General features: G+C 40.2%; 1 protein-coding gene and 1 long non-coding RNA gene across 9 annotated transcripts in view; one reads left to right on the top strand and one right to left on the bottom strand.

Annotated features, from left to right (window-relative positions):
• The window catches only part of LOC102905859 (uncharacterized), a 27,254-nt gene extending 19,321 nt beyond the window's left edge, over nucleotides 1–7,933 (bottom strand). For 4 of the 8 annotated variants that reach the window (XR_013049100.1, XR_013049102.1, XR_013049101.1 and 1 more), the window contains exons 1-2: nucleotides 7,674–7,809; nucleotides 2,952–5,016 (exon numbers count right to left, since the gene is read on the bottom strand). Coding sequence is in view for 2 of the 8 variants with exons in the window: in XM_015988631.3 (XP_015844117.2) it covers nucleotides 2,952–4,764 (1,813 nt within the window). In the remaining 6 variants the exon portion in view is untranslated. Of the gene's footprint in view, nucleotides 1–2,951; nucleotides 5,017–7,673 lie in introns of all 8 variants that reach the window. The other 4 variants (XR_013049103.1, XR_013049104.1, XM_076564209.1 and 1 more) reach the window with 2 other exon arrangements.
• On the top strand, nucleotides 7,851–12,006 carry LOC143271847 (uncharacterized). The gene is made up of 3 exons (XR_013049106.1): nucleotides 7,851–7,912; nucleotides 11,499–11,780; nucleotides 11,959–12,006. It is a non-coding gene; the product is annotated as an uncharacterized LOC143271847 (long non-coding RNA).

Here is a 12,006-nt window from a genome sequence, read left to right as displayed (position 1 = left end):
CACTTGAATTTGTGAAGAATTTGAGTGCAAGGTAAAAAAAAGAAAAGTGAACAGAGAGAAAAGCAAGGCAAGTCGTGAGGACAGAGTCTCGGAGGCAGGACCTGGTCTTTTTTTCATGTGATCCATCTTCCTGTCTTTCAAGTTTTGTTTTTTGTTTAACCTTGATGAGTTTTGTTGATTGCATCTCCATATCCCTTATGGTGTGTGTGTGTGTGTGTGTGTGTGTGTGTGTGTGTGTGTGTGTACCTGTACATGCTCACAAATACACTCTCTCCAAATCATCAAGAAGCCTTATCCCCTAGAGATCATTCACTCATCTACCTGAAGACCATTAGCTACTGGCTTGTCCAAGTTAGAAAAACACACTGCTGGGTCACGAGCATACTTTTAACCACACAGACACTTCAGTGAACTACGATTAAACAGTGACCACTGCAACTGATTTCCTGTTCCCAATTTCAGGACCTTACATATGCTATTGGATCTTTAGCAATGGCTGCTCACCTACCTTGATGAAAGTGTAAATTTCAGAAAAAAATTAATAAAATTATGATTTTGATCATAAGTGAATATGCATTAAAATAAAAATATATGTTGTGTACATTTTCTAAGATTTCTGCAAAATGTGTTCCAAAACCATTAAACTTGAATTTGGAGTCCTGTGCTATCTCTATGAGCAAAGTAACTACACATGAGTCAGAAATCTGATTTCATTCTGTTTACAGCTTGACATCAGCCTTTCCTCTCATTATGTCTCTCAGGATCTTCAAAGATACTACATGGAAAATTCTAGATATTTTCATTTGCTTCCTTTACTTAAAGTCACCTCTTTTTCTTGGTAGCTCTTGCCAAAAATTTCACCTGACAAATTCCTAAATGTTTTCCAAGACTGCACAAGAGACCTTCAAAAGCGTCCCTTTAAGGCCCCTGTTCCCTGTGTGTCCCCTCATGTACCTGTGCACCTCAATCCAAGTAAGGATGCAGAGACACAGTGCACTGACTAAACAAAACTCAGTAAAATTTAAAATTAAAAGCAGCTGAAAGCCAGGAAGATGAACCAAGTTCAGAAGACCCAGGTCCTGCTTCCAGTACCCTCTCTGGCTGATCTTGCTTTTCTCTCTGTTGACTTTCCTTCCCTTCATCTTAAACCTGCATTCTTCACAAACCCATAAACATAGCTCCTGGTAGTGTCCAAGCTTTAGCTCTATTACCATCTGCCACAAGGAGGAAAAAAGACTCTTATTTCAAAATAGTTTGAATACTCTTGGGACATACAAGAGTTTAATCACCACTGGACTCCTCAATCCCACAGCCAAGGGCAAATTACTTTGAATAGCTTGTCTAACATCACTGGACCTGGCGTCTGTGAGTGAGAAATCAGAATTACTTAAAAACAGAACTTAAAATACCTACATTAGGATGTGTGGAGAAGGTTGTAAAAATCCTAGCAATGTTTATTTAACTGGTTTATTTAAATGGATTTGAAATACCAATGACTACAGAGTAACTCTAGATATATATCTTAAGATATATCTTAAGACAGTGGTCCTAACAGTTAGGGAGCTTGCATGGGACTGACATAGGCCTTCCACATGTGTGTGACTGTAAGACTCCTAGCAATGAGATCAAGACCTGTCCTTTGCTGGCTTTTGGAAACCTGTCCCTGATCCTGGATTACCTAGACTAGCCTTGATGCAAGGGAAAGAGCTTGGTCCTGCCTCAACTTTGTTCATGTCTTGCCCTTAAAGAAAGACCTTTGTTCAAGGTCCTGCCATGCTTTTTTCAAGCCCATGGGAGGCCTGTCCCTTTCTGAATGGAGATAGAGGAGGAGTGGATGGGGAGGCAGGGTATACAGGAGGCTGGGGTTGGGGAGGAGGAGGGAGGGGAAACTGTGGTCAGTATGTAAAATAAATTTAAAAATGTTATTAAAAAACAGTGGTTCTGTCATATTTTCTAGGCACACAAAATTCTACTAGTTCTGAAATATAACACAGAGAGAAAGACACACAGGTATGCACACACATTTAACAGTATACTTAATATGCATAGCTTTCTTAAGTAACTTACATTCCTACTATTAATACAGTCTTTGTAGTGTTGGGAAATCTGGGCAGCCATCTTCATTGTTAAACCCAAACTAAAATAAAAGGAAAATATTCTCTCTCTCTCTCTCTCTCTCTCTCTCTCTCTCTCTCTCTCTCTCTCTCTCTCTCTCTCTCTCTGTGTGTGTGTGTTGAGGGTGCATGTTCATGCCATGACATACTTGTGGAGGTCAGAGGTAAGCTAATAGGAACTGCTTTTTCCTTTCTACCATGTGGGTCAAGTGTGTCTACCCACTAAGTTATTATGCAGGGTCCAAGTAAAATATATCTAGGAATTCTACTCATTTACAAAGAGTAGGCAGAAATACTATTTACATACATTAATAATCTAATAATATATATTTGTCTCCAATATGAGCTTTGAATTTAACCATCAGATATTTTGTTTTAGTTAAAAAGTACTATGATAAATATTTTCATGTATTTCAGATTATATCCACACTTTCAATGAGCCTCGGTGCTGTCTAAGTAGACTAATTTGCCTTTCAAAACAATTTATATCTCTATGCTTCTGATGCTGTCTATTTTGGATTCATTCTTGGCTAGATGCTTCTGAAGTCTTGAATTCCTTTTTTTTTTTAAACCTACTTTTACAGGAAGTCACACATTCAAAATGACCATTCATTGATCTTTGATCACTGAGATGCCCCAACTCAACACAGAACTGTGCCGTGGTTTGTGTACCCACACACTGGCAATGGGGTTTTTTGGGCCCAAGTGTTCTGATCTTCCTTGCTCTAATGACTGGGTTCTTTCCTTTCTTCTGCTGCTTACTTGGGAACTGATATTTCTCAGTCTATAGGCGTGTGAGACTGTCACACTCTCTTCCAACTTGAGAATCACAGTTACCTGCAGAGGCACAGCTGTGTCTCCACCCAGAGGTTAAACAAACCTTGCCATGGTACCCTGGGGTCAAGGATGCCATCCTGTAGGCAGATTCACAGCCGTGCACACTTCCTCTTGATGGCCCACGGCGTATATTTTGGGTGAGACATTTCCTTCTGTGATTTCCCCTCGTAGAGAGATTATCCCGATCTCTGCTTATGGATCGCTTTCTGGATCCAACACACCAGGATTCGGATCTGGGTGTCCTGGAACTGGATCGACTTTGGGTTCTTGCCCTTTGTTGTGAACCAACTTCTACACACTGGGAAGACTGGCTGTACTTTCTCTTCTTTTTTCTAGAAGAACCCAGCATTTTATCATTTCTAGTGGGAAAGAGGAAATTTCCAGAGATACAATTACTAGAATGATCCCTTTCTCTGGATTTGCTGTTTATCAAGGTCCTTTCTCTAGGCAATCTTTGATAACCCTTTGGTGAAGATTCTTCAAGCTTCTTTTTTTCTTTTTTCTGATAATGTACCTGTTGGCCAGGACGCACAACATTCCTTTCCCTTAAATTGTACTTTCTTGGTGGTACTTGATTAGGATCCACTGATGCTCCGCTGATGTGGGAACTTGCTCTACTCCTCTGCGGAGCCTGGACATGGCCAGGGAGCAGCTTTTTGCCTTCTGCCTTTTTCTCTTGATTATCGTTTTTGTAACACTCTGTGCCTGGGCTGCTTTCCCTGAGATTATCCCAATCCAGTAACAAATTGGTAGTGCAAACCACATCCTTGAAATCATCTAATTCCCATTCGTCTTCAGTCCAAACATGGAATTTGTCTGCTGTTTTCTGATGGGTTGTTGAGGTTTTGGGATGTCGTGAGGAATTACTGCCATTTGGAAACTGTTTCAAGCTAGAGTGAGGCCTCGGCCTAGTCTTATTCCACTGAACCCGGGTGTTCTTAGACCGCTTGGTACCTTGATGAGACACCACGAGGGAGAAATCCTCAGGCAAAGACAAGACTGGAGTTGAAAAAGCGTTCTTGTTTTTCATCCATTTTGAAACGGGACACTGATAGACGGCACTCCGGTCATAGGTCTCCAAGTTGTAAGATGAATGAACAAAACTGATAAACTCGTGCAGAAAGTGATGGGTATGTTGTAGAAGATAAGGCTCCAGTAGCTGAGTGAAAGATTCACTGTTTAAGTTAAATTTTGTCATGTGATGGAGAATAGCAGCTAGAACATTCTTAACTGTGTAGCCATTGTCTCCATAAACAGCTGTGAGTTCCCGTTTCAGCCAGGGAATCAGCCGGTGGAGGCTACTGGGATTTCTTTTGAAATAATTAGCTGAAAAGTGCTTTTCCAATTTAGAGCTTTGAACACGTTTTACCCAGATTCCAGAATAATACAGTGCTCTTCTGAACTTCACAACCCCGTGGTCTCTAAAGTGGCCCAAGGACTTGGAGTACGGTTGGAACTTCCCACCGTCTCCAAACTTCCTCAGTAGTTCTTGGATAGTCAGTTCTCTCAATGGTTTGGTCTTCTGTTTGGTGTTCTTTGATGTCTCACTGAGATTTTGTCTTTGAGAAAAGCCCATGGAACTTTCCCGCTCTGAAGGGAGAAACCCAGGGTCTTCCTTGTTACCATTCTCCAGCCTGTTGGAATAACACTGAGAAAGAAAGCGTTTCATGATGGGAGAAAGTGTGGATTTCTTACTTGATCTGGCGTATGGTGCACCATCATCTTTCTTTCTGGAAGAATTCCGGTTAGACTCACTGTGAATACCTTCCAAACAGTTAGGACACTCACAGTTCGATGAAAGCTCCATCGCCATTGGTTAAACAGATTCTAGCTTATGAATCAATGTAGCTCATGAAGAAAATGGCTTCAAATCAGTTTCTCATGTGGCATGAAAAATATCTATTAAAGGTCCTCTCCTCTCTCCATGGAATAAATGCAGGAGTACAGTTTGGAGACACACTGTTTCTTAGATTATTGATGACATACATAGGAAACCCACTGCATATAAAGGCAATGAAGATACAGGCACATTGAATTTTTCTTTCTCAAAGTAGTTTTTTAAGCTCTGAAAAGAAAATTCAAATAAGATAAATAGCCCTGAAAACATATATATATATATAACAAGTAATATTATACAGACTAAGCAGGTTATATTTATTTGTATATATCAACAATTAAAGAAAAAGAGGCCACAAATTTGGAAGAGAGCAAGGGGAAATGTTACATGGGAGGAAAGGTAAGTGGAAATGATGTAATTATGTTATAATCTCAAAAAATTTAAAAACTATTTTAAAAAATTAAGTATCATGTTCTTTGATCTGGCAATTCTATATGGTTTTAATTTAGATATGTAAAAAACTAACACACATTGACAGTTTTAATGGCATTAAAAAACTAAAAATTACTTAAATATATATCAGTGAGAGATGTGTTGAATGAACAATGCTTTATTTATTGTATTTAATATTAGGCATATATTCAAGTGAAGTGAGGAGATGTACATCTACCAAGACAAGAAGATGGCTGAATATATTGTTAAATTAAATATAGAAGTATGGAATACTTTGTAAACTCCAGAACAATCAGGCATAATGGCTCATTCTTGCTATACCAAAACTAAGGAGGTTGGGACAGAAGAATCTTGAGTTCTGTGGAAGCCAGCTTGGGTTCTTAGAGACTAATTATTTGATCTTAGTGGTATTATTAACTAGATGAAATTAGATCAATAAATTTGCACTATGAATAACAAACTACAGCTCTAATATATACATCTATGTGGGTGATATACAAAAAAATTCTCAGAAGTAAAGTGATTAAAAGCATATTGGGATCCAGAGAAGGACATGAACACTGGTCATTGCCCACATCTGGTGTTCTGGAGCTTCAGTTCTGATAGTCAGAACTGACAGCTACAATTGACAGGGGTCAAAGAATAGATGGTGTTTGAGGTTGAACGTCCAGTCCAAATCACCTTCCTCAGTCTGTATATCCAAATGTTGATATGTTAAAATAAATTAGTTTTAAAAAACCACCACAAGAGGAGTCAGCAAGAAAACTTATAACTAGAAATAAGTCGATATATTTGCAGATTAAATTCAAGCAATCTATTTCTGAAAGGTTGCAGTAGGACTATTTATTTTTAATTTTACAGTGACTCTAATTGGCAAAGGCAAACAAATTTTCTCAGGAGCACATAACAGAAACTCAAGTCTCATGACAAATTCCCATAAATGAATTCACAGTTGAAAATCAGTAACAAGCTTGGTAGTGCAATACTACTGCAATCCTCGTTACATGGAAAGCTGGAGCAAAAGGATCAGAAGTTTAAGGCCTGTCTGGGCTACAGAGTAGTTCAAGGCTATCCAGGGAAATTTAGCTAAGATCATGTCCCACAATTAAAACTACAAAAAGGGCTGGGAATATAGCTCACTAATAGAACACATATTAGCATGTGTGAGGCCATAGCTTCAACACCCACTACCATCTCAAACACCACAGCAATAAGTCCTCCAGCAACACACAAGCAATAGGCTGTTTTAAGAATAAGACTACAGGAAAAAATGGTAATTAAATTGTCTTCTAAGAAAATCAGAAAAATGTATAAACTAGATGGAGTTAAAAAGATCAAAATGTTTTGAGGATATTCTGTGTGTGTGTGTGTGTGTGTGTGTGTGTGTGTGTGTGTCCAGAAGGATTTGAAACATAGCCAAATAAGATTAAGAGAAATACAAGTTATAAATATTTAAAAAGTAAATGGATCAAACAAACAGTATGAACACAACTGAATAGAATTATTGCCATGGTGCAGTAGAGATCTGAACCCACTACACAGAGTGGATCAGAGAGACAGAAAAGATAAACTGAAAGATGTAGATAATGAAAACAAAATGAGAAAGTATAAGATTCTTAGAAACAATGAGGTTAAGGAAAGCATTTGTGAAAGAGATAAGGCCTAACATCTTTCAAAAATTTGTAAATTAGACTCAGAATTATAATTAAGTCCAACTATAATTAATAAAAGAAACACACATCAAAATAAATCAAAGTGAAGCTGCAGTCCATGAAACATAAAGTACCTTTTCAATTGTTACCTAAGTCACTAAAAAGATAAATATATATTCAAGGAACTGTTTAAAGCAAATACCATTCTGGAATCATATGTTCACTGGAAATAGACTCCTCCAGGGATCATATCAAAATTTTATAGAATTTAAAAGAAATATATTTGGGAGAACTAAAACTCCAAAAACTGAACCACAAACAACATCTCAAAAAGAGTGTGTGTGTGAAATATAGTCTGTAAGAAAAATGACTGGAAAAAAAAACAGAATTGGAAGACAGAATAGTAAGGAAAACCCAGTAGGCACAGATCCATATAAGGAAGCAGTGTGTAGAACTGCTTAGTGTGTAGAACATCACAATGGCCATATAGACTTAAGATGACAACAAAACCCCCTTTCAACCATGGCCATCCATCCAGTACAGGTGGACATATCTCTCTGTGTCTAACTGCTGCAGGAATCCCTTATGTAATCCCATGGCAGACTTTCACCTTTGAATAATCTGTATTCAAAGACCTAAATAAAGCCAATTTGTCATACCATAATGAGGTGAGTGAAAATGGATTTCAGAAATGCGTCCAGTATTTGATGAAAATTGAGAGAATTTCTCATAGGTTTTTATATTCTAGGCATGGCTCATTTCATTACCCTGCTTACTCACCAAGTCTTCATCTTGAAAAGCAAATGATAATGTATTCCTCAGCAGATGAAGGGGCCCCATCCAACTGAGCCTTAGCTGCCAGATTCATCTGTTTATAGTGATAACCTCTGTGTTGTCTGCCATAGAGACAGAATTCAGAACTCAGGGCAAGTTCTAGTTCAGGCTAGAGCTAAAGGGAAAGCACTTTGAAAGTTGGTGTCTTGCCTTTCGAATCAGCAAGTTGATGTTAAGATTCAGCAGTGAGTAAGATAGGATTCAGACCCATGACTTAGAGGACACCCAAGCTCTTTCATCTTCTAGCAGACCAAAGGCAGTGCTCTAGCAGGAAACCTGATTCAGAGGAAGTAAACATCAAGTGGAATGCAATTTTTCTTAATGAATCTCCTCAAATAATATGTGAATATTTAGATTTAAATTATTTAATCACAAACTTGTCACTTTCCTTTGAAATGACAGATATGAGTCCATAGCTTAATATGTATACATGGTGGGTTGCTTACAACTTGGCTGCGAACCAGTATTTTGGAACCAAACTGATTTTTAAAAATACTATTTTTTTTCAGGATTTCTTACTCATTCACATCTAAATAATAGTTAGCAGATCACATAATTGGAAGGCTATTATTTTTGTTGTTGCTATTTTCTTGTGCTTCAGTAGTTTAGTTTAGTTGTAGTCATTCAGTTCATTCAGTTATTCTGACCTAGCATGAAACCAACTAAGATTAAAGAACATTTGTGAGGATCAGATAAACTACTCTGAGAAGGTGTTTGGTACTTAATAGCCATTTAATAGAACAGTCATTTTAGGTGTTACTTAGACTTAGAGATGACTTCATGCAATACACTGTATCATCTTTTAAGTGTGTGTGTGTGTGTGTGTGTGTGTGTGTGTGTGTGTGTGTGTGTGTGTGTTTGCTGGTGTAGGTAAATTGCACATTTTGCAAAAGGTGAGTTTTACAACTCTGTGGGTTTGGTGTCCTGGGTTTCAGCACCAAAAATGTAGGTAAATTGATTGCAACAACTTTGGGAAAATGTGTCCTGACTACCTGGGGAGTCAGGCAACACCTTGAGCTGCTTAGGACAGCTCTAATGGTTGAACTACAAGGAGACAGTTCAGCCCTGGAGGGCAAGGAATTCTGGACACCTCAAGCTGCTCAGAAGATCAGCTCAGCCCTGAAGGTGTCCTGGACATCTAGAGCTGTTTAGCACAGCTGTGATGGCTGGAACTGCCAGGAGACAGTTCAGCTCTGGGAGGGAAATTTTTCTGACTTTAGTCTGGAGAGTCAGGCCTGGAACTGCTTCAGCGGGAAAGGGTATCCTGACTCTTCTGGAAAGTCAAGGTATACCTGGTGTGATGGGGGATGGTCTCCCTGAAGGATATAGCAATCCTGCTCCTCTCCTGGAAAGCCACTACAGCTGAGCTTTGCTCAGTCCCCACTCCAGGGGGCTTCATAGCAGAGCTCTACCTCTCCGGCCTAAGATGTTGCTTCTTTTGCTTCACTCTGGGAAAGGGAAACCGCTGCAGAAATGTAGCAATTTCCTCTGGCTCTGGAGAAAAGTGTTACTTATTAGCTCTCTCTCTGGCTCTATCCACTGAGGGACCTCTGACCAAAGTTCTGTTCTGCTCCTTCTTGTTCTGCTGTTTCAGCTCTCCCTTGTTTTGTCCACTGGGGGACGTCTCAGCAAGGATCTTCTCTATGCTTGTGAATGAAGATCTTCACACCCAAAAAACCTCTTTTGAGAAAGAGATTTATTTGAGAAGGAGGAGTCCAGAAGAGTAGCTGCCTTTACCAGGGTGGAGAACACAGCCTTTTTTCTAACTGACTAAGGCAGGGAAGTTTACACAGGAAGTCATGGGGGTGGAGTCAACCCCGGGGCCCAGGGTTCTACTATCCTACTCTGTGATTGGTTGGTTTTACAAGTCAGTTGGCCAGGGGCAGAGATGGCTCTGATCTGACTGAGTCAAACTATGTTTCTTCCTGCCCTGATCTGAGCCATCTTTCCTTGGATCTGGGCTCCGGGGTCAGGGTGTGTTTCTTTAGCCAGTCCCTTTTCCCTACAGTTGGGGATCAGATGTATGGAGATGTATGGAGATCAGAGATGTATGGAGATCAGATGTATGGAGATCAGAGAAGAACTTTCTGGAAGAGTTGCTTTTATCCTTCCACCTTGCTAAGGCGTGGCCTCTTTTGTTATTTCTGCCATGGCATACACTCCAGGCTAGCTGGCCCATGAGCTTTGGAATGGTTATCCAGTCTTCTGCTATCTTACCGTACATACTGAAATTACAAAATTGCACCGCTATATCCATCTTTCTCGAATGGGTTTTAGGGATAGAACTCAAGCAATGAGTCTTGCATAGCAAGCACGTTTACCCACTTAACCATCTCACTCGTCCTCACCTCTTTAAAAGGAATGTGTCTTATATGATTCTGTAACTTCAGATATGTAGCAGGTTTGAAATTTTGCAACTGTAGGACCATACATGCTACCTTAACCTCCTTACATACACCAGTGCTACTTCAAGGGAAGTACAGGGCAGACATGAGTTCTTCTAATACTAGCCTATTACTCTCTGAGCTTTGTTTGTGAAATGTAGATGACAGAATGGCTCAGATGAGATCATCGATGGTAAAAGTTAACTTATTTTAGAAGTCATCTCTATGAACACAGAAAAATTAGAAAAAAAATCCACCTCTTGTTTCCCCTTCTTTAATTTTTACCTTTCTTTTTACTTTTTACCCCCCCCCCACCACCACCACACACATACTTAGTTCTTAAGATCTCAAAATTCTAATGCAGCATGGAGGGGAAGAGGATGGTGGGAAGGGGATGCCTTGCCATCCAAAGTATGATCTTGCCAGGTTAAGTAAGATCATGAGGTAGTGATGGCAAAACCATACAAAGAAGTTCATCATATCACCTGGAGCTAGAGATCTGGCCCTTTGTTTTCTGACCAGAGTCCTGAGCAGCATCCTTAGAAGTCCAGTTCTGGCTTTGTTCATGGCCTTAGAACAGAGTTTCTATATGAGTCGGGACACGTAATTCTTTGTTATATGCTATAGGATGCTAAGTACTGTCTTTAGTTTCTACCTAGAAGATGCAAGTGGTACCCTACTCCAAGCAAACATGTCTCCAGGTATTGTTATTGCCCACCCTGCACAGTTTAGAACCCTTTCTGGAGTGTTAGATTACTATGTTTTGGGATGCATTTCTCACCATGTCTAGATCAGTCCTTACCCCACACCACACCCATCAATGAGAAGAACCAACTATAAAGAAGCTAAAAGAGGAGAGCAGGAGTTTGAAGCCAGAAAGTCTAAGCTTATATTTTGATATTTTTCTGTTTGAAATTCTTTTAGATGACTAATTTAAATGACTTCTCCGTGTTTTTCTTTCTTTTTTTTTAATTAAGAAAGTCTTTATTCATTTTACATACCAATCACAGATCCCCCTCTTCCCTCCCCCTGCCCCTCCAGCCTTCTCCCTCCAACCCACCCCCCATTCCCTCCTACAAGAAGGTAAGGCCTCCCATGGGGAGTCAGCAGAGCCTGGTACATTCAGAAGAGGCAGGTCCAAACCCCTCCCCCTTCATCAAGACTGTGCAAGGTGTCCCACCATAGGCAGTGTGCTCCAAAAAGCCAGCTCATGTACCAGGAATGTATGCTGCCTATGGCCGGGGGTGGGGTGGGGGGCGCTCCTTAAGTAGATCAAGCTACAGCTCTGTTGCTTATGCAGAGGTCCTAGTCCAGTCCTGTGGGGGCTCCACAGGCGTTAGATTAAATTTCATAAGTTCCCACTAATTTGGTTTTGTTGTCTCTGTAGGTTTCCCCATCATGAACTTGATGCCCCTTGCTCAATGAAAGAGATACCATGATAGAGGAAGACACCATGGGCATAGGGAGAAACTGAGTGCCAGGGAAGTTCCCAGGAATCCACAAGGATGACCCCAGCTAGACCACTAGCAATAGTGGAGAGGGTGCCTGAACTGGCTTACCCCAGTAATCAGATCGGTGGATACCCTGTCATCACAGCGCCTTCATCCAATAATTGATGAAAGCAGATGCAGAGATCCACAGCCAAGCCATGGAGGAAAGCTGCTTACTGGTGTGTTTTCTCTGGCTTCTGCTCCGCCCACTTTCTTATGTAGGGGATGCCTAGGGATGACTGCCCACTGTGGGTTGGGCCCTCCTACATCAATCAGAAAACAAGAAAATGTTGCATTGACGTGCTAATAGGTCAATCTGATCTAAACATTTACTTACTTGTGTTTCCTTCTTCCCAGGAGACTCTGGTTTGCACCCAAGTGACAATAAAACTCTATCCAACAGGC

Source organism: Peromyscus maniculatus, chromosome 2 (genome assembly GCF_049852395.1).
Source record: "Peromyscus maniculatus bairdii isolate BWxNUB_F1_BW_parent chromosome 2, HU_Pman_BW_mat_3.1, whole genome shotgun sequence".
NCBI lineage: Eukaryota > Metazoa > Chordata > Mammalia > Rodentia > Cricetidae > Peromyscus > Peromyscus maniculatus.
This window is presented reverse-complemented; position numbering and strand designations above follow the sequence as displayed.